The 23,355-nt window shown below is 42.7% G+C and overlaps 1 protein-coding gene across 2 annotated transcripts in view; it reads left to right on the plus strand.

Moving 5' to 3' along the window:
* LOC138948659 (prostaglandin G/H synthase 2-like) overlaps positions 1-20,578 on the plus strand; it is a 59,392-nt gene extending 38,814 nt beyond the window's left edge. For both annotated transcript variants that reach the window (XM_070320238.1, XM_070320239.1), the window contains exons 3-11: positions 808-924; positions 1,833-1,982; positions 2,561-2,704; positions 3,567-3,745; positions 5,314-5,397; positions 9,063-9,309; positions 13,648-13,934; positions 14,925-15,069; positions 17,895-20,578. In XM_070320238.1, the coding sequence (XP_070176339.1) occupies positions 808-924; positions 1,833-1,982; positions 2,561-2,704; positions 3,567-3,745; positions 5,314-5,397; positions 9,063-9,309; positions 13,648-13,934; positions 14,925-15,069; positions 17,895-18,262 (1,721 nt within the window). In that variant the 3' untranslated portion in view covers positions 18,263-20,578. The remainder of the gene's footprint in view (positions 1-807; positions 925-1,832; positions 1,983-2,560; positions 2,705-3,566; positions 3,746-5,313; positions 5,398-9,062; positions 9,310-13,647; positions 13,935-14,924; positions 15,070-17,894) is intronic.
* Positions 20,579-23,355: the final 2,777 nt, after the last annotated feature.

The following is a 23,355-nucleotide window of genomic DNA, read 5'->3' on the forward strand; positions in this document are numbered from 1 at the left end:
GTATCTTCATCGGGGAGGGGGGAGGGGGGGTATTAATTTTTTAAAAGAGTTAAGTCAACGAAGAGGGCTTTGACGGTCCTTACATATTAACTGTTCACAACAATACGCAAATCTGTTAATTAAAAAATTGCCATGTTTTTTATGTCAACCGTTAGCGCCCTTAGTTTTCTAAATTCAAAGTCTTCATTAGATCATGACTGAAAAAACGAAAGGGCGAAAGCGCTCTTGCTGTATACGACATGTGCAACCAGAGTAAGTGAACCTAACACGATTCTTTTATAACCAACACGAAGATAATATCAACAACTGTGATGATAATTTCTCAGGGATTTGCTTGGGCGTCGGGCATCGGTCTTTTGCCTTGTTAAATTCGGAAAAGACCGACACACATGGGTCTCAATCCGTCAACTGACCGACAGACATGCAGCAGAGTCAGTCAGCACGTCTTATTTTTGTCTGCTGTCTTGTTCTTTCTTTTTTTTCCCTTCCTTACTTAATTGAAATAAATATGGCTATTGTGTCCTCAGACTTTTTATTCCTCTTCATGTAAGACAATTGGATAATAAACAAGAAAATGAAGAAATGAATTGAATTTTCCTCTCATTTGTACATTGTAAACAACTTTCAGACGTTTCTTCTCACTGCCGTGATACACAATTGCGGCAGTCCCATGGTGGAAGGAAAGTGGGGTTTTTCTTGACTGATTGGTTTGAAAAATGACTGATTGATTCGTGGCTGAGTCAGTCAATGGACCTCTAGTGGACAAAACCCAAGCCAATCCCTGATTTCTGTTTCTTTTTTTTCCAGCCAATCCGTGCTGTTCGTACCCGTGTCAAAATGACGGAATGTGTATGACAACAGGCCATGACACCTACATGTGTGACTGCAGCAATATGGACTTTTATGGGGACCACTGCGAACACCGTGAGTATACAAAGTTATAACAAAATCTGGGGTTACTTGGAAATATGATAAACTTCTTCTGCTCTTCTTCTTCTTCGTTCATGGGCTAAAACTCCAACGTTCACCCATGTTTTTGCACGAGTGGGTTTTGGCGTGTATGGGCGTTTCTACCCCGCCATTCAGACAGCCATACGCCGCTTCTGGTTAATATACTATATCTGTCCGTCTCTTTCTTTCTCTCTCTGTCCCTCCCTATCTCTGTCTCTCTATTTCTCTCTCTCTCCCTCTCTGTGTGTATCGGTCTATGTCTCCCTCTCTCTGTGTATCTGTGTGTGTGTCTCTCTCTCTCTCTCTCTCTCTCCCCCCCCTCTCTCTCTCTCTCTCCCCCCTCTCTCTCTCTCTCCCCCTCTCTCTCTTTCTCCCCCCCCCTCTCTCTCTTTCTCCCCCCTCTCTCTCTTATCCCCCTCTCTCTCTCTCTCCCTCTCTTCTCCCCCTCTCTTTCTCTCTCTCTTTCTCCCCCCCTCTCTCTCTCTCTCTCCCCTCTCTCCCCTTCTCTCTCTCTTTCTTCCCCCTCTCTCCCTCTCTTTCTCTCTCTTTTCCCCTCTCTCTCTCTCTCTCTTTCTCCCCCCTCTCTCCCTCTCTTTCCCTCTCTCTCTCTCTCTCTCTCTCTCTCTCTCTCTCTCTCTCTCTCTCTCTCTCTCTCTCTCTCTCTCTCTCTCTCTCTTTCTGTCACCCCTTTTTCTCTTTTACCTGTCGTACAAATCCGTATTCGTTATGCTCCCCGGCTCCCAAATCTATCTCATGCTGATTATCTTGCAAAACTTACAGTGTTTGTAAATGTTTGACTGACTGACTTTGGGGGTTTAACGTCCTCTGAGGGAACTTGGACCTATTTGGGATGTGATTGTTTAAATGTTTGTGTTTTCCAGCAACCTTGATGAAGAGAATCAAGACGTGGTTACGGCCCGATACCGAAACCACACACTACCTCCTGGTGGAACCCAAGTACAAATGGATCTGGAACATCGTCAACAACCTGACGTTCCTCAGTCGGCGGATAATGAAAGTGATTTATATGTGTGAGTATTGTTTTAGTTCTTGTCGTATGAAGGCTGTTTCTCATGTGTCGTAGAGACTGACTGAAAACAACATGCTAAAATCTCAATATTCGATTTTTTTCGGTCGGTAAATTGGTTGATTGGTGGACTTATCGGTGTGGAATGACTTATTTGCAACTGATGGATGGATGGTTAGGCTTGGGACACCGATCGGTTATTTTGTTGGGTACTTGATTAGAGGAAAAACGACTGGTAGTGTGTGCATTTCAATATTGGTTGGGTTGTCAGTAATGATTGGATGTGGTTGATTGATTGGCTATTTGATAACTAATTGGTGGACTGATTGATTGATGAAACAACGCCTCGTGAATAAAAAAAAAACCGTCTCGTCTCATCTCGTCTCGTTTCGTCACGTCTCGCCTTGTCTCAAAAGTGTCTTGTCTTGTCTTGTAATGGTCTTGTCTTGTCTCGTCTCGTCTCGTCTCGTCTGTCACATCTTGTCTCGTCTCGTCTCGTCTCGTCTCGTCTCGTCTCGTCTCGTCTCGTCTCATCGTGTCTCGCCTTGTCTTATCAAAAAGTGTGTGTTTGTATTTTTTCAGTAAGAGCGGACGTGTTGGACAGTCCCCCGATCTACAACTCAGCCCATAGTTACGTCACGCTGGACGCTGCCTTCAACAGATCCCTGTACTCACGGATATTGCCTCCCGTCCCTGAAGAGTGCCCCACGCCTATGGGTACCAAAGGTGAGCCGTTTGAATGGTGAAGTGTATGTAATGTGACTGACCTGCTGAACAGGGATATGGATCAGGGATGGCCAAATCTCAACACTTTTGCTCGCCAACCGGGCGAGTAACATCAAGAAAGTTACTAGCCCGCCAGAAATGTCGCTGGCCCGGTACATCCCACAGTTGCTGCATCTGCAGTGTTTATATGGCTTTGAAACTCGATATTACAACCAAAAGTGTTGCATTGGTACAGAATTTTCACTGGCCAGCCGGGCGAGTTGCCAGGTGGTTTCTACTACTAGCCCGGCGGAATGTTTACTCGCCCCTGGCGATCGGGCGGACGATTTGGCCATTCCTGTGGATGAATCTGCATTGACAACTAAAGGTGTCTGAAATATATCATCAACAACAGAATGACACCCCCACCCCCTCTCCTTCCGAAAGATATAAGTAAACAGATAGAAATATAGATACATATTTTTTCCTAAATATTGCTCAATTTCTAGTGAAAAAGGACGAAGTAAGAAATGTAAAACACAAATGTCAGATAAGCGTCTGAATTTCTTTGTCGACGGTTAAATGGTAAGTTTCGGGACTCTTGGGGAGCGGGGGAGGGGGGGGGGGGGGGGAGGACAGACAGTAAATAACTTCGTCGACGGTAGAATGGTAATCCTGGAGGGGGAGGGGGGGTGTCAAACAGAACACGGCCACATTTCTGGCGTAAAATTGATTTCGGTTAATTAAAAGTATTAAATGTCATTTTAAACTTCACGTGTGGAAACGTTTACATCAACCTCATTGTTACTCATTTATAAAAAATAAAAAATAAAATAAAAATCCGTTTCACAAACGTTTCACAAAACTCATTATCTTTCTGCAGGGCCCAAAGAACTACCAGACGTGGACCTGCTGATTAAGAAGTTTTTCACCAGGACCAAGTTTCTACCGGAGCCCACAGGCAGCAACGTTCTGTTCTCCTATTTTGCTCAGCATTTTACGCACATGTTCTTCAAGACTGACTTCCAGAAAGGACCTGGCTTTCAGTGGGGAAACCACGGGGTAAGTTTAAGTCTATCTCTTTCAGTGGGGATACCACGGGGTAAGCTTTAGTCTATCTCTTAGAATACGTGTATGTTAGAAATCCGTCGCGATATAACCTTGAATGGTTGAAAACGACGTTAAACACCAAATAAAGAAAGAAAGTGTATGTTAGAAAGGGGAAGATTTCTTTTCGGCATAATAGACTTTTTGTTTGTTATTGGTGTGTTTTTATATTTAGTCAAGTTTTGACTAAATATTTTAACATCGAGGGGGAATCGAAACGAGGGTCGTGGTGTATGTGCGTGTGTGCGTGCGTGTGTGCGTGTGTGTGTGTGTGCGTGTGTGTGTGTAGAGCGATTCAGACTAAACTACTGGACCGATCTTTATGAAATTTGACATGAGAGTTCCTGGGTATGAAATCCCGGAACGTTTTTTTCATTTTTTTGATAAATGTCTTTGATGACGTCATATCCGGCTTTTCGTGAAAGTTGAGGCGGCACTGTCACGCCCTCATTTTTCAACCAAATTGGTTGAAATTTTGGTCAAGTAATCTTCGACGAAGCCCGGACTTCGGTATTGCATTTCAGCTTGGTGGCTTAAAAATTAATTAATGACTTTGGTCATTAAAAATCTGAAAATTGTAAAAAAAAATAAAAATTTATAAAACGATCCAAATTTACGTTTATCTTATTCTCCATCATTTGCTGATTCCAAAAACATATAAATATGTTATATTCGGATTAAAAACAAGCTCTGAAAATTAAATATATAAAAATTATGATCAAATTTTTTTTTTCGAAATCAATTTAAAAACACTTTCATCTTATTTCTTGTCGGTTCCTGATTCCAAAAATATATAGATATGATATGTTTGGATTAAAAACACGCTCACAAAGTTAAAACGAAGAGAGGTACAGAAAAGCGTGCTATCCTTCTTAGCGCAACGAATACCCCGCTCTTCTTGTCAATTCCACGGGCACTGCCTTTGCCACGGGCGGTGGAGTGACGATGCTACGAGTATACGGTCTTGCTGCGTTGCGTTGCGTTCAGTTTCATTCTGTGAGTTCGACAGCTACTTGACTAAATATTGTATTTTCGCCTTACGCGACTTGTTTTTATATTATTTTCTTCGATACATTTTGGCAACCGAAATGAAACTTTCCGTCGTAACATCACAAAATAAGGAAAGACGACAGACAAACAGAAATCAATTACATTTTCTGAGACCAAAACCAATACCTTGAGAAAGTAAATCTCTTTCGCTTTTCTGTCTGTTTATTGTTTCTGGTTGTTTGTTTGGTTGGTTGTTTGTTTGGTTGGTTGGTTGGTTGGTTGGTTGGTCGGTTGGTTGGTTGGTTGGTTGGTTGTTTGTTTGGTTGTTTGTTTGTTACCTCTTGAGCGGAAGGGTAGTCCACAAACGTTTCAATCAAGTTCATTCACTAAATGCATTTTGTGGTTTGACCATTTTCCCATTTTGGACAAGTTGAAAGTTTGATCTTATTACACGCACGTATTGACATCAAAATGTAATTTAGCACTTTAGAGGCACTGGGGAAGCAATAATGCTTATCTTATTTTCTCTACAGGTGGATATGAGCAACGTTTACGGAAAAGATAAAGCTGCGGAAAATAGATTACGAAGCTTCAAGGGAGGAAAGTTTAAAATGCAGGTGAGTGAATGGTGGTCTTTCATCTTTCAGACAGCACACGCTCACGTGCGCACGCACGCAGACATACCCGACAGACACACGCACGCACATAAATCTAACTGACACACACACACATACACACACACAAACACAAACACAAACACAAACACAAACACACACACACACACACACACGCACAGACACACACGGCGACTAGGAGGTAGGTCGTCTACTAAACTGACAATGCTTAAATAGGACTGTACAGTATTAAAAGATGCAGCCTCTGCGGTCCTCGAGGGCCCCAAAGGGTTTAAAATCGTGATCGTGATTGGCGTTTTTTGACCTTTATGTGATGCCGAAATTTCCATTTCTGTGATCGTGATGGGACTTTGCCCGTGATCCGTGATGACAAAAAAATCAAGTCTCGTGATCGTGATCGTCATTTGTTTTCGTGATTGTGATGGGCATTATTGCAAAGCATTTTATTTTCAACGTACATTTTTCACAGCTGTATCACTCTATGATCCTCTATTCGTCAAGGTGTTTGTGATCGTGAAAACAAAAATCAAGGTAACTGTGATCGTGAAAGCTAAAATTTCCCTTCCCGTGATCGTGATGATACCCCCCCCCCCCCTTTTTGGGGCCCTCGTCCTCATATAACTGGCTTTACCTTCCTTTTTGTGATTTGCTTCCTATATAGTACCTCGGACTCAAAAGAACTATTCAACCGTCTAGAAATCTCAAGCAAAGATAATGTAGACTTTTCACTGTTCCAATGCCCTTGGTCCTCTTTTTGCCCCCCCCCCCCCCCCTCCCCTGAATCTAAAACAGGTGCCAACAGAGAGCCTTGAATCCTTTCTTTAGTACATTAAATCCAAAAGAACTATTCGACCGTCCTAAAATCTCAACTGAGTAACTTCACGCAAGTCCTTGACCCTGTTTTCGCCGTCGTGTGTTCATAATAGAAGATGAATACGATTGGACGGCATTGTCGGAAAGGTACCGGCCCCGAGGTACTCAGCTTGTATGACTGTCTTATCCTTCCCTTTTTTTTCTCACGTTTTCTTTCATACCCAAGATTGAAAAGAACTGTTCAGTTGTATCGAGATCCAAAGAAAGACGACGGAACAATTTTTCCTGAATATTTGTCCTTTGCCTCACCCCCCCTCACCCACCCCCTTTATTACCTCGAATCCATACCACGTGAGGAAAAAGAGCCTTGAAGACGGAGCTCTTTCCTCATTCATTTTATTTTTTCTCGGTTTGATCCTGACAGTTTATGGCAAAGAAAAGATGGCTCCGGTAATGACCGCACTTCTTTCCACTCCTCAGAGCTCGGGTTACTCGAATCAATGTTTGCAGTGACGGAAAATAAAATGTTCTTTTTCCTTAATGTTTTCCCTAGGTTACTTATTACAACCTGAGGACAATTTATGAGCATAAATGAGAATTCGTATTTGTCTAGACCTACAACTTAAATACACAACATGGCCCTGCACTTAATAATAACAGTGTTTTATTTACCTGCATCTTGAATACAACCATTGGTTTAAACATAAGTTTATTTTAACAAAAGTTACAATCATGACATGTATACAAAATAAACAGGTAACAGCAGCAAGCTAGAAGCTTATAGTGGTGTTCCTGCATGGACATTACAACGTAAGGCGGTAACGGCTGAATAATTCGTCCAAATAAACAACCATTCTTACATTACATTTCTTTCTATCTGCCACTGGCCCTGCACTTAAAGGCACAGTAAGCCTCCCGTAAACCATCACAGAGCTCCCCGAGCGTCTACATACAGTACAAGCATACTTCCATTTAAACGCTCACCGAACGGGAACATCCTGGCTGCTTTCTGTCGAGCGTGAGAAATTTTCAAAGAATTTATTTTCGTGGACTTGGCCCTTACAACAATGGCGCCTCGTTTTGGTGCTGGACGGCTGTTATGAATATCCCGGAAATCACGCCCGGACAGTAAGCCTCCCGTAAACCATCACAGATACTGTCAGGCTTTTACACACAGTACAAACACCCTTCCATTTGAACGCTCACCAAACGGGAACATCCTAGGTGCCCAACGTAAAGAGCGAGCAATTTTTAAAGAATTAATTTTGCAGATTGTCTCGAACACTTTTTGGACCCATCCTGAACTCAGGTCAAAAATGAGTTACTTCCCTTAAACTGGCGATAGCCGTGGATCGATGATTATCAGAATGTTTTTGGACCGTGGTGCGTTTTTGCGCTAGACCTAACTTTTAAAATCTAAATAATAAATTGACAGCTTGTTACACAAACATTCTTTAATCATAAAAGAATTCTTTTTTCATCAAGACAAGATCAGTGCAATTCGAAGTTGTGAAAGTTTGAAAAAAGAAAAGCCCGGCAGCAGGGTCACGCAAGGGTCGTAGCAGACGACGCCGGGTTTACGCGGCATATCGCCGTTCCTCTCAACAGTGAAAAGCCATCGCTAGAGTTCTTGTGAACCACAGCCGTTTGTTTCGTGCATAAAAACGTGCTATTGTAGATAAGCTTACATTGAGTCGCATTCAAATGACTAACTGACGACTACATTGTGAAAAAGGGAAACTGGATCACACGGGTTCACGATGGCTCAGGGGTAAGATAAACCAAGCAAAATAAATTCTTTGAAAATTGTTCGCTCTTTACGGAGGGCACCTAGGATGTTCTCAATCGGTGAGTGTTTAAATGAAAGGGTGTTTGTACTGTGTGTAAAAGCCTGACCGTATCTGTGATGGTTTACGGGAGGCTTAATGATAACAGTGTTTTATTTACCTGCATCTTGAAAACAACCATTCTTACATTACATTTCTTTCTGTCTGCCACTGCACTTAATGATAACAGTGTTTTATTTACCTGCATCTTGAATACAACCATTCTTACATTACATTTCTTTCTGGCTGCCACTGGCCCTGCACTTAATGATAACAGTGTTTTATTTACCTGCATCTTGAATACAACCATTCTTACATTACATTTCTTTCTGACTGCCACTGGCCCTGCACTTAATGATAACAGTGTTTTATTTACCTGCATCTTGAATACAACCATTCTTACATTACATTTCTTTCTGACTGCCACTGGCCCTGCACTTAATGATAACAGTGTTTTATTTACCTGCATCTTGAATACAACCATTCTTACATTACATTTCTTTCTGACTGCCACTGGCCCTGCACTTAATGATAAGTGTTTTATTTACCTGCATCTTGAATACAACCATTCTTACATTACATTTCTTTCTGACTGCCACTGGCCCTGCACTTAATGATAACAGTGTTTTATTTACCTGCATCTTGAATACAACCATTCTTACATTACATTTCTTTATTTACCTGCATCTTGAATACAACCATTCTTACCGTGATTACATTTCTTTCTGACTGCCACTGGCCCTGCACTTAATGATAACAGTGGGTTTTTTTACCTGCATCTTGAATACAACCATTCTTACCGTGATTACATTTATTTCTGACTGCCACTGGCCCTGCACTTAATGATAACAGTGGGTTTTTTACCTGCATCTTGAATACAACCATTCTTACCGTGATTACATTTATTTCTGACTGCCACTGGCCCTGCACTTAATGATAACAGTGTTTTATTTACCTGCATCTTGAATACAACCATTCTTACATTACATTTCTTTCTGTCTGCCACAGTTGGTCAAAGGAGAAGAATACCCGCTGCCCGTGTCCAAGACCGGGGCAGAAATGGTGTACCCGAAGCACGTGCGCGAAGAACACAAGTACGCTCTCGGCCATTCTCTCTTCGGACTTCTGCCCGGTCTTTTCGTGTACTCCACCGTCTGGATGCGAGAACACAACCGCGTGTGTGGCATACTGGCAAAGACCCACCCCGAGTGGGATGACGAGAGACTGTTCCAGACGGGAAAACTTATCATTTTAGGTGAGTGGATTTATTTATTTAATCTATTGTACACATTTGTTTATCTATCTATTTGTTTTGGTGCGTTGCTTCTTTTTCTTCTTTTGGTTTTTCTTCCTTCTTTCTTTTTTCTTTCGCTTCGTTTCGTGTCCTTTTCTTTTCTTTTCTAATTTCTTATCTTATCTTATCTTATCTAAGCTTATCTTATGTTTTCTTTTCTTTCTCTTTTTTTTCCATTCGTTTTTTCCTTCCTTTTTTCTTTCTTTCGGTATTTACACCCCCGGTATAGGGGTGTGTATAGGATTCGGTCGATGTGTTTGTTTGTTTGTTTGTTTGTTTGTGTGTTTGTGTTCGCATATAGATCTCAAGAATGAACGGACCGATCGTCACCAAACTTGGTGAACAGGTTCTATACATTCCTGAGACGGTCCTTACAAAAATTGGGACCAGTCAAACACACGGTTAGGGAGTTATTGGTGGATTAAGATTCTACAAGGACTTATAGAGGGACATATTAATGGTCAAAGGGAAATAACCTTCTCAGTTGGTGGCAGTGAGAATGGTGAGGACGGGGTGTTTTTCCTACCTCGGAGGAATTTCTTGTTATTTATTTATTTTGGTAGGGAAATGGCGTGTAGACAAAAATATACGAGCATTTGAAGCAAGAAGGTGAGCAGGGCGTTCGAAGATATAATTTGGTTCAACTTATCGTTGGTCCTGTTGCTCGCTACGGGTACCTAAACGCCAAGGGTTAATAAATTAAACAAATTGATGTTAGATGAATGCTATGGTACGTAAGTAAAATCACAATCTCATAAGTGAGTACCCTTTGGTACTCAAAGTGTTATGCTTCCATCCCGAAATGAGTAAGCCTTACAAAAATGTTTTTATTTAAAACACACACAAAGTAACAGGTTTATTTACGGAATACGACCATCCAAATATAGCTGATGATAAATGTGTACGTAACTGTCAGCATAACTAATGCGTACAACATAGAAATCAGCATTTACAATGACAGCGATGATTATCAGGTAGTATGAACCATAATAACACCCACACCATAATTATTTCACTAATAATTATGTGGTATGTTTCAAAACCTTTCAGTAAAAAAAACACGCGTTTTAGCCTGTTTTAAGTATGCTTTTGTGTAACACGGCCTGTGCGTTCAATGCTCAGTGTTATTAGGACCTTATTGGCATTCATAATAAATAAAAGTCAAGTTCTTTCTGACAGATTAAATTGCTTTTCACATTATAATTGGCCACGTGTAGTTTCTCGTGCCCCTTAAAGCTCTCCTCCAATTAAGAAAAAACCTTCAAAATTGTCCGCTTGAGTTCTCTCCTTGTCCGTAATCTCTGAGGACTTAGAAAAAAGAAACCTTTTGGATAACTTTAGCTGTAGGGATACTTTTGCCAGGAGACCCAAAAGGGACTCGATTAGTCCCTCTACGGAATGTCACGTTTAGCTGAATTTGGGGATTACAGAGGACTAAATTACAGAGGACTAAGTCCAGGGGTACCAATTGCCTTGACACCTTGAGGCAGAACTGTTAAAGAAAGAGGGAGGAGTAAGCTTTCTTTCTTTCTTTCTTTCTTTCTTTATTTGGTGTTTAACGTCGTTTTCAACCGTTCAAGGTTATATCGCGACGGAGGAGTAAGCTGGAGAACCCGGAACAGGGCTCCTTGTGTCCTGCACCCACTATAGAAGCCGAATAAAGATACTGTATAGAAATTCATGGAGGGGGTTCCGGGGACGACAGAAAGAAGAGAAAACACAAGAAAAGAAAAAGAAAAAAGTTGCTGCCCCCACAATACAAAAAAAATCAGCAAGCGGCAGGTTATTTATTTACATGGGAGATTTATATAGCGCTTGACGTTCTCTAAGCGCTTTAAGTATTAATTTCTGCCGTGTGAGATGCAATTTTTTACACAATATATCACGCATCCACATCGGCCAGTATATCTCAAGCCATTACGGCGAATATTTACTTTTCACGGCCTATTATTCCAAGTCACACGGGTATTTGGTGGACATTTTTTTTATCTATGCCTATACAATTTTGCCAGGAAAGACCCTTTTGTCAATCGTGGGATCTTTAACGTGCACACCCCAATGTAGTGTACACGAAGGTTTTTCGTCTCATCCGAAAGACTAGCACTTGAACCCAGGAAAGGGGGAAGAAAATTGCTTACGCCCCGACCCAGGGTCGAACTCGCAACCTCTTGCTTCCGAGGCAAGTGCACTTACCGAGTGCCGAGTGGCCACCCTTGCTGTAACAACAAAATACAATTCTACTGGCATCATTAAACTGCCTCCGCATGATTAAAATAAAGAAACACATTCCAAGGAGTGTTCCCGTGTTTCCTACTCTACTGATATTATCAAAGCTTTTGCTTACAAATTCAAAAATGTATTGTTTGCTTATGCGTTGGGTTGTTTAGCTTCCAACTACTGTAACCTCTTTACCCCTCATTAACCCAGATTATGAAACTGCAACAAGTAGCTGCACTCATAAACTGTAAATTTTTAATGCATCGAAAGTCGCTTCAAAATCTTGAAATTTGCAGAGGTGGAGACGCTTTTGTTCTCGGGTTGAACAGCGTGCTATCCAATAACCATTGTGATATTATACTGCAATAAGAATTGTGATGTTATACTGCAATAACCATTGTGATATTATACTGCAATAAGAATTGTGATGTTATATTGCAATAACCATTGTGATATGATACTGCAATAAGCATGTAAACAAAAAAAGTCGATGCTGGAGTGGACCAAACGTATGCCTCACGAGCACCGGCGCTAAACGGACCGCTAGGATAGGTACACTTACAAATAATCCTTCACTGAAAATGGACCTCAAGGACCTTTGACTGGATTCAAGAGACATTAGTCAAGGTACGTGTAGTGAAAGGGGCCTGTCGGGCTGTTCCTATTGTAACACACAGCAGGTCAGGGTCATAAAGAGGGCTAAGGCGTGTGTTTGGGTATGGGAAGTATATTGTTAAGTTCCGTCCGCTAGGTTTTCAAAAGAGATGTCACAGGTACAAATATTACCAGGGGGCTATTTCAGGGTCCCGTTTCCATGACCAGCGAGGACCTGAAAAGAGCTTTGAGAATTAAAAACAAATGCCAAGGAAGGGAGAGAACTAGGTGGTGTGGTTCTTCTCTCATGGGCCAGTGAACGCGTGTAAAAACTATTTAAACCGTTGACGGTAGGGGTCCCCTTTGTTCGTTTTGAGACAGGTAAATTGTCTGACCGCTATAATAGAAAGATTTACCAACAGGGGACACGATGTCGTGCAGTGTAAGAATGGTACTCAAGATTGTTAGGATATTCTGCTTCGGGTCAACTTCATTGTTCTCTGTTACTGTGTGGCTGTTTAGTTTCAACATAGACTCAAGTAATATGTTGGAGAATCCTTGGTAGCGGAATGGGGTGCGGGAGGGGGGGGGGTGAGTGGGGGGGGGGGAGAGAGAGAGAGAGAGAGAGAGAGAGAGAGAGAGAGAGAGACAGACATATAGACACAGACAAGAGGTTCAAGTGCTAGTCTTTCGGATGAGACGAAAAATCGAGGTCCCTTCGTGTACACTACATTGGGGTGTGCACGTTAAAGATCCCACGATTGACAAAAGGGTCTTTCCTGGCAAAATTGTATAGGCATAGATAAAAATGTCCACCAAAATACCCGTGTGACTTGGAATAATAGGCCGTGAAAAGTAGGATATGCGCCGAAATGGCTGCGATCTGCTGGCCGATGTGAATGCGTGATGTATTGTGTGTAAAAAATTCCATCTCACACGGCATAAATAAATCCCTGCGCCTTGAATATGTGCGCGATATAAATTGCATAAATTTTTTTTTTAAATCCCTGCGCTTAGAACTGTACCCACGGAATACGCGCGATATAAGCCTCATATTGATTGATTGATTGAAGAGGTCTAACGGACGAATAGACGAAGGGAGGAAACAGGGAGGCAAAAAGAGTGGGAAGGGGAGGAGGAGGAGAAAGCCAACTCATTATGTTGTGTGATCGACAAACGAACAAGAGTAAAATACCTGTGATGCTGGCTATTAAAGAATTGCATTCGAGCAGTCTAATATTTTGAACCGACGAATATATCTATCTACAAAACAGACTTGGAAATTAATTTTACCTGTAGCAGTACCAAGCGCGGTCTGTCTGTCTGTCTGTCTCTCTGTCTGTCTGTTTGTCTGTCTCTCTCTCTCTCTAATCCCGCCGTGCTCTTCCTCCCAATCCCTATCCTGCTATCCTCTTCCATCACAAAAAAACCACCAAGAAAATAGCAAATCCAATCACCTAACCTTTTCCATTTTCGTTCCCCAAACAGGAGAAACTATCAAGATCGTCATAGAGGACTACGTTCAGCATCTCAGCAGCTACAACTACCAGCTTCTCTTCGTGCCTGACGTGCTGTTCGGCGAGCCTTTCCAGTACCAGAACCGCATCGCTGCGGAGTTCAACCACCTTTACCACTGGCACCCCCTCATGCCCACCAACTTCAACATCAGCGGCACCGTGTACGAGCTGAAGGACTACATGTTCCACTCCGAGCTGGTCATCAAACACGGCTTTGCCAACGTCTTGGATTCCATGATTAAGCAGAGAGCCGGCTTGGTGAGTGGACGTAAAGCCCGATAGTAGTTGGACGACCGAAGTCCACTTCGCGAAGCTGGCTGCACGAACCTTTGACACTGGACAGCTTTTATGCTGACAATGTGTTTTTGTCTTGTTTGTGTGTGTTTTGTGTGACTGCTTGTCTGTCTCATTGTCCGAGTGTTTTGTGACTTTTTCTCTGCTAGTTACATAGTCTGTGTGGGTTTTTACACCCCCGGTATAGGGGTGTGTATAGGTTTCGGTCGATGTGTTTGTTTGTTTGTTTGTTTGTTTGTGTGTTTGTGTTCGCATATAGATCTCAAGAATGAACGGACCGATCGTCACCAAACTTGGTGAACAGGTTCTATACATTCCTGAGACGGTCCTTACAAAAATTGGGACCAGTCAAACACTCGGTTAGGGAGTTATTGGTGGATTAAAATTATACAAGGACTTATAGAGGAACATCTTAATGGTCAAAGGGAAATAACCATTCTCACTCAGTCACTGCCACCAACTGAGAAGGTTATTTCCCTTTGACGGGGATGTTTTTCCTACCTCGTAGGAATTTCTTGTTTTACTTGTTTTTTGTGCATTTTTGTGATTGTTTGTGTTTTCCATGTGTCTGTTTGTTTGTTTGCTTAATTTATGTGACTGTTTTATGTCACTGTTTATGTGTTTCATGAGATTAGTTTTTCATAGGGCTAATTATTTTTATAAATCAATTGCACCCTGTCAATCACAGATTGTACATTTTTCTTCTTTCTGTGTCTTTTATTACATTTGAAAACGAACAAACATCAGATACATCAAAAATGAACTGTTTCAACTTTCTTTCATATATTTTAGAGTTTGAAAAAAACACTTATTCTTACAATTAAATCCTTGACTTCTTCGTGTGTACGTAGATATATGTCCCTCCATTGATACATAGTTAGAATGATTGCACTATCGTTCGAACAAAAACAGTTCCTTTAAAACAACTCTTCCATTTTCTTTGTGCATACATAGATGTCACATCACAACCACGGTCCAGGCACTCTGCACGTGCTACGCGACTCTATCATCCACCAGAGACAGCTGCGGTTCCAGTCCCTCAACAACTACCGCAAGAGGTTCAACCTCGCTCCTTACACCACGTTTGAAGAACTCACCGGTAAGAATCATAAACATATTGTTGTGGAGATCGCTAGATACCACTGGAATCGAATGGAAGGATATAGAACTTACTTTGATTAAGTGCGCAGTCACTCATGACGTAAGCGTAGACGCTCATCGAACAGACGGAACTGTGTAGATCTAACCAGATTAGTGTCGATGTTTCCCGAATATTCTCGTATGTCCATTAACTATATAAGTAGGGCTGCGCACACGTATTGTTGTTCTTTACCAGTCTTGCACTTGTTCTTTCTTACACTGTGCTGAGAGATATTGTCACCGTTGTTCCAGCTGTTAATAAATCTACAGAACCTACACAAATCGTTGTGTCTCCTTTGCGACTGAGAGTGACGAAAGGAAAAACACGACAACTGGCGTCGCCGACAGTTACTTCCCTTGTCTATTCGGAGTGACTTATTACTGCAAAATGACGGAAACAGAGCAGCTGATAACGCTTCTGAGGCAGCAGTTGGAGCAACAGCAACGCCAGCACAAGGAAGATATGGAGCAACAAATGCACCAGATGGAGATGATGATGAAAGTGTTCAGTGGTGCCGCAGCTTCTGCCAGGGAGGAAAGCTGCGACGATCCGAGTGCTTCGAATCTACGTTTTCCCATTACTACACAGGCAGCTGCAATCCCATCTTTTGTTGCGTTTGATGCAACATCGGAACTGTGGCCTGACTACTGGTCAAGATTTTGCACGTTTGTGGTCGCCAACTCCGTGCCGGAGCAGCGCAAGGCTCAAGTTTTCTTGACGAATCAGACTGCTACGGTCTACAAACAACTGGCAAATCTGGCTACTCAGCAAAATCCGCCCAAGGACATCAACAGTTTGACAATGGACGAAATTGTCAAATTCATGAAAGAACAGTTCGACCCGAAACTCTTCATAGTGCGAGAACGTTTCAAGTTCTGGAGTGACATGAAACGGAAGCCAGGCGAAACTCTCCAGGAGTTAGCAGCGCGCATACGCCAAGACGCCGCTACCTGTGACTTTCCTTCGATCAAAAACCCACAAGACGAAGCTCTGAGACAGAGATTCATATGTTCTGTCAACAATGAGGCTGTCTTAAAGGCTCTATTCAAGATCAAGGACACAGAGCTGGATTTCGCACGTGCTGTCCAAGTCGCGATTGAGACTGAAGACGCAGCGAAGGTTGCCAAGGAAACTGTCTACGGTTCCAAGACCATGCCAGTCAACAAGGTCCACCAGAACAAGACGACGGGTCCACGAAAGAACCACAAGCAGTCTAATTCCACAGACAGGAAGTGCTACCGATGTGGAAAGGCCCACAAAGCAACAGACTGCCCCTACAAAGAAGCCAAATGCCGATACTGTGACGTCACAGGACATTTGGAAGCTGTCTGTAGAAAAAAGCAACATCAGAATCGGGAACGACATTCCCAGGCTTCCGTGAAGAGAGTCACGAAAGCAGAGCTTGTCAACGCGATCCTCGGTGAAGTTCCCCAAGATACTCCTAGGTTGGATGTACCCATAACAATCCAGGACCGACAGTTCACCATGGAACTGGACACCGCAACTACAGGAAATTTTGTTTCTCTTCCGGTCTGGAGACAACTAGGAAAACCGAAGCTGGATGACGTCACACATCGTTACGAGTCTGCCAGCAAGCACGACCTGCCCGTGCTGGGAACTTTCATGGGCCAAACCAAGGATCCAGTGACTGGTAAGCAAAGCTCAATTCCGTACATCGTCACCAAGATCCCTCATCTGAATCTGCTAGGACGCAACGCAATCCAGACTCTGGGAATTTCTGTGGACAATGCTCTAGGACTGAGGAGCATAGAGAGTCACGCAAAGAGTGAGGGTGCAAAACCTACGCATCCAGCGACCTCCAACGCGCCTTATGCTGCCCTGCAACGAGATTGTCACAGACTGTCTGATAAATTCCCAAATCTCTTCAAACAAGAATTGGGATGTCTCAAGGACTTCGAACTGGACGTGAAGTTCAAGTCTGATGCGAAGCCGGTTTTTCACAAGGCACGTCCGGTACCTTTCGCTCTTCGTGATGACCTCGCCAAAGGCTACGAAGAAGGCATCGCCAAAGGAGTCTGGAAGCCAGTCCAGTTCAATGAATACGGAACGCCAGTGGTACCAATTCGTAAGGCACAAACCTCGGGCACCCTGAAGCCCAAGCTACGGATCTGTGGTGACTACTCAGTGGGCATCAATGATCAGCTTGAAGATCACCGTCATCCAATGCCACTCCCAGAGGAACTGATGCAGAAGCTAGGAGGTGGATTCGGATACACCAAGATCGATCTTGCTGATGCCTACAACCAGATCAAGCTGTCATATCATATCTTGGTACAACAGGAACTCGACACGAGGTGGGCGGGGCTTGTGTGTGTTGGATGTCACGAGGTTGGGTTGACGGAAGGTCTTAATCTCTCCTACACAATACTATATCTTGAGAGCACGTCATCCAACCCACAGGCCCCGCCAACCTCGTGTCAATCGCCTGTGCTTGGAATGGGAGAGAGAGGGGGGGGGGGGGGTAAGCTGAGAGTGTCTGGAATCAGACATGAAATAGAATCAACGTGAGCAACGAACGAAAAGAAGAAAAAGAAGAATCAACGTGAGCTTCTAGAAAAAAAATACCATAAACAAGGAGTCGAGCTTAGCGTTTGCAAACCCTGTGATAAAAGTTATGCAGAAGAATGTCTAGGTTAATGTGGAGTAGTAGACTTGATCGGAAGTAAAGCGAAGGGAAACTGGGCAAGGGGTTTGGGTGAAAGAAGCCATGGAGTAAGAAAAAGAAGAAATTCTATTTCAAAACAATATATTTTCTTCTACAGGAGAAACAGTGATGGCGGCAGAACTGGAAAAGCTGTACCACGACGTCGACGCTGTGGAAATGTACGTGGGCATGATCGTGGAAAAACGCCGTCACCGCGCCATGTTTGGCAGCAGCGTCATAGAAATCGGAGGACCCAACTCCGTAAAAGGACTCATGTCTAACTACATCTGCTCGCCACAGTATTGGAAGCCTTCTACGTTCGGTGGGGAGGTCGGTTTCGACATAGTCAATACGGCCTCAATGCAAAAACTGTTCTGTCAAAATATCAAAGGAAAATGCCCCGTGGTGAGTTTTAGGGTGCCGGACTATGATGAAAACGAAACGATAGAAACGTGGGACGGAAAGCTGCCCCATGATGAGTTGTAACGAATAGTTATTTTTATTGTTGTTGGTTTTCTTGTTGGTGTTGTGTGTGTGTATGGGGAGGGGTGTGTGATTTTTTGGTTGTGTTACAGTATGAAAAAAAGAAGTGTAGGGTGAATGTTTTGTGCATGTGTGAGGATTCTGAGAGTCTGTTTTAATATCTATTTTATGCTTTGGAGAGTATGTATGTGCGTGGTCCATGCAGTGTGTGTGTGTGTGTGTGTGCGTGTGTGTGCGTGTGTGTGTGTGTGTGTGTGTGTGTGTGTGTGCGTGCGTGCGTGTGTGTGTGTGTGTGTGTGTGTGTGTGTGTGTGTGTGTGTGTGTGTGTGTAGTGCGAGCATGCGTGTGTGCAGTGCGAGTGTGCGTGCGTACGCGCACGTGTGTGTATGTAGTCTCGTGCGTTCGCTTCAGTAACTTATTATCAGACGCATAATCCGTGACCAAAGTAATCCAACCATGTTCAGTATGATGTGCGTGTCACATAGCCCTCAACACCTAGAACCTGAACCAGCTGTGTCATTGCAAGACGTTCTGGGGTCCTTTTTAGGCGATTCGGGCTTGAAGTTCGACAGAACCCTAAGACTGGTACCGCTTTATGAATCATGTCTGTGTGATTGTAATATTCAGTGCAGGACGCGGCAACTTTGGTGTTTTACTATAGCTACGACAGTAAGCTTACTTAATTACAACCGTCATGTTCTGGTTCGGAGACGGATATGTGACATTTGAACTACATGTATATGATGTGTGACCGCATGGTTTTAGTTCGTCGTAAATCAAATTGTAGTGTAAGACTTGCCACAAAGCCCCCCTCCCCCCCCCTTCTTTAGCGACACTCTCTTCCTCATCCCCCCTCCACCTCCCATCCCCCTTTCAGCAGCCTCGCTCCGCCCCCCCCCCCCTCCTCCTCCCTACGGTGCCTTGTCTTGCTTGTTTGTTTTTTGCAGCGCTAGATCTGTGATAATGTTGTTATTAAAGTTTATTGTAATGCTACGGTATGTGGTTTATACAGTGAAACCCTCCGATAAAGACCCTCCTATGTAAGACTCGCTCCCTTTTCAAGACCTGTTTTTTCAGATTTTCTGTTCATGGCCTGTTCATGTTCTGTTCATTTTCTGTTCTAGTTCTGGAAAGTTGCCCCCGTTTTAAGATCTTCTTCTTTTCAAGACCTGTTTTCTCAGATTTTCTGTTCATGGCCTGTTCATGTTCTGTTCATTTTCTGTTCTAGTTCTGGAAAGTTGCCCCATTTTAAGATTTTCTTCTTTTCAAGACCTGTTTTCTCAGATTTTCTGTTCAAAGCTTCTAGAAAGTTGCCCCCGTTTTAAGATCTTCTTCTTTTCAAGACCTGTTTTCTCAGATTTGTGGAGGCCTTAAAAGGTGGGTTCCACTTTTCTTTCTTTCTTTATTTGCTGTTTAACGTCGTTTTCAACCACGAAGGTTATATCGCGACGGGAAAAGGGGGAAGATGGGATAGAGCCACTTGTCAATTGTTTCTTGTTCACAAAAGCCCTAATCAAAAAATTGCTCCAGGGGCTTGCAACGTAGTACAATGTATTACCTTACTGGGAGAATGCAAGTTTCCAGTACAAAGGACTTAACATTTCTTACATACTGCTTGACTAAAATCTTTACAAAAATTGACTATATTCTATACAAGAAACACTTAACAAGGGTAAAAGGAGAAACAAAATCCGTTAGTCGCCTCTTACGACATGCAGGGGAGCATCGGGTAAATTCTTCCTCCTAAACTGACCGCGGGGGGTCTGTGGGTTCCACTGTAAATGTTAGTGTAATGATACGGTATTGTGTTACATAATAATACGATATTCCCTGTGTTGTACCCTGCACCTTGTCAGCTCGTTTCAAGAGGGAAATGTCTCGAAGACCGAGACAGAATGGAACTGACTTCGTCAGTGAGGGGTAGCATTAAAGGTAGTGTCTCCGCAAAACGTGTGTTAAGTTATGGCATTAAGGGCTGCCTCATGTGGATCTGAGAACGGTTGCCTTTTTTGGGGGTACAAAGTACAAGAGAGAGAGAGAGAGAGAGAGAGAGAGAGAGAGAGAGAGAGATCGTGTGTGTGTGTGTGTGTGTGTGTGTGTGTGTGTGTGTGTGATTCGATCATAATGTATCATCCGTGTGGAATTTGTTTGTCATTTACATATTGTTATTGTGTTTACTTATCTTGTTGTGATATCTCACATACTGCCAATACGTTTCCTGCTATTTATGCCGAATGTTCACTTGAATTCTACCACTTTCTGTCTGCCACTTATACGCCTTCTTTTTGCTTTCCTACATTAAATTGACCTAACAATATTTGTACGGGATGTACTTTTGTGTGTTGGTTTTTGATCGAACTCTGTGTGTGTGTGTGTGTGTGTGTGTGTGTGTGTGTGTGTGTGTGTGTGTGTGTGTGTGTGTGTGTGTGAGCATGTTGCGTGTGTTGGTTTTTGGTCGAACTCTGTGTGTGTGTGTCTGTGTGTGTGTCACTGTGTTTGTGTGTTAGCATGTTGCGTGTGTTGGTTTTTGGTCGAACTCTGTGTGTGTGTGTGTGTGTGTGTGTGTGTGTGTGTGTGTGTGTGTGTGTGTGTGTGTGTGTGTATAATTTTATACCAGTTCAACAGCTTCGCATCGACTGACCTGCATCTCCGAAAACATAGCTTGCACACAAAATGTCTTTAATCTCGGCAGTCAAGGGCAAAAAAACCCAGATATACAAGGCCAAAACCAAAGACAGAACGCCGCACAGCAGTATCCAATTTGGTAAGCAGTCAACACGCCGTGGATCGTGTAACTCTGCATTTGCGCCACCGCAACTTTTTCAGTGCATTACGCGGACGAAGTAGCACGCTGCAAGATAGGTCTCTCACAGAAAATGAAAATTTGTAGGACTTTCAGGCATCATCTAGATTCTTCATTAGTACATTTTAAAGAAGTATATCCTCAAGGTCTAAGGTACGTGCTTTTTTTAGTCGAAATGTCAGGTTTCGGCAGTTCAGAAGTCCGATTTCTGCTGGAATTGTAGCTGAAATTGCACGATTTGTCCCTTCCCTCGTAACTTCAACGAAACAGCACTAGTTGATGCATTCCCGTGATGATATCCTGTGAGCTAAACATGTCCTTTGTATTCTTGATGAATGCTGTTGCACAATTTTGTCTTTGGGTGACGCACGCGGCAAAAGAAAACACAAACAATTAGACTTCATGTTATACGCCACCGATGCTTGGTGTAATTCGCCACCGCAATTTCACGTCTTGGATGTTATTCGCCACCGCAACTGTCTAATATGTTGAAGAGTTCAGTGACACGTACGCTCACATGGTGACAATCGTACAACACACACTCACCATGTGGTACGAAGGATTAAAGCTGCTATTAGGAAATCAGAATTTGGAAAGATTTTTTTTTTAATTTTTGCAGATGGGCGGAATTAATTTACAGTTTTGAAATGGTGGAGGAAAACAAACTGGTAGGACCCGGAAGAAAACCACTGACGACAAGCTTTTAATGCATAGCGTAAACCCAAATTCACTTTATGAACTGTCCCGGCAAGGGATTGAACCCGCGGCCAAGGAAATCAAGCGGATCATAGGGGCAGTACGCTATCCATCCTGCCATTCGTCGCCTTACACTAAGTAATGTTCAAACCATGCGGAACGTTTTTGTACATTCTTGTATGTGTAGTCAATCTTCCGAATGTAAATGAATGCATAAGAGAACATGAGGACAAACTTTTCATCAGCGTGCCTTCCTAAAAGTGAAATCTCATTGGTGAAAACGTTGGTCTTCATGTTCTGATGTGTCTTTATTTTGCTGCGTAATCTGTTCAGATCATCACTAGCAGTCATCGATGCATTTCCCACTTGTAAATATAGTATTTTTTTCACTCTTTCGGGTAAGCACTGTTATATTTCCTATTGATGTCATCATACCCTAAACCTCTTGAATCTCACAGTCCCAGGGATTTTTTTTGGGGGGTCATATATATAAGCACATTCCAGTACATGTGGGTTATACACTCAAGTACAGATAAGCATACTTTTCATACAGAAGAAGAAGAAGTAGAAGAAGCAGAAGAAGCAGAAGAAGAAGAAGAAGAAGAAGAAGAAATACTACAGTTTGATTTGTCAACTCATGGTGCCTTTAAATCCTTTGCATAGGCAACATCACGCCACGCCCCTGAGTTTAAAACTTGCAGCACTAAAGTTAAAATGGTCCTATCAATTGCTGTCAGTTTTGTGACAAAAATAAAGGTTTAAATGCCTCCACGATGTTGATGCGTTTGAAAATAACAATTTGCGTACGTAGTGCGGTGGCGAATAACAAAAAATGCGGTGGCGAGTTACATCTAACATTGAATTGATGCGGTGGCGAATTACAGAGAGTTGTTGACACTCTGTTTTTATCTGCTTCTTGCAAAGTATATATGGAACTATATACAGAGAAACTACACGTGGAGATTCATAAAACATTAAAGTTATCAGTGAACATGTCCAAGAATGACCAGTAATCTCCGTTTTGTTGCATTTGACGCAGAAACTGAAAATATGCCCAAAACATGGGGAAACGAGAAGAAAAACAGATCGTCACGATCACCAGGGCCATCAAAGCATCAAAAAATATATACAGAAATATAGCTAAGGATATAAGTTAGTGAAATGCAACACTTGAGAACATGCTGAGTGCCTAGCATTCTAACAATTTAATTTATCATTCGAGAGACCTACCTCGCAGCTTGCCTCTTCGTCGGCGTGAAGCGATAAAAAGTTGCGGTGGCGCAAATGCAGAGTTACACGATCCACGGCGTGGTCAAACTCCACGTTGAAAACATGTGCTGTTCTCAGGCCTTAGTCTTGAGTCAGTGACGAATACTTTTTTTCTTTTTCTGTTTTTTAATCTGGCGCATTGTTCTGGACACTGGCCGGTCTTCCGTCCAATAATTTGACATGCATAGCGAATACTACATGGCTTGCTGTGTCGTACCAGATTTACACGAGTTTTTTGGTTTTTTTTAAATATTGAACTGCGAGCGAAAGCGAGCTGTTCACTATTTGAAAAAGCAACGAGTTTATACATACTGTACTTACGTGTATT

This window comes from Littorina saxatilis, linkage group LG15 (assembly GCF_037325665.1).
Source record: "Littorina saxatilis isolate snail1 linkage group LG15, US_GU_Lsax_2.0, whole genome shotgun sequence".
In the NCBI taxonomy this organism is placed as follows: domain Eukaryota; kingdom Metazoa; phylum Mollusca; class Gastropoda; order Littorinimorpha; family Littorinidae; genus Littorina; species Littorina saxatilis.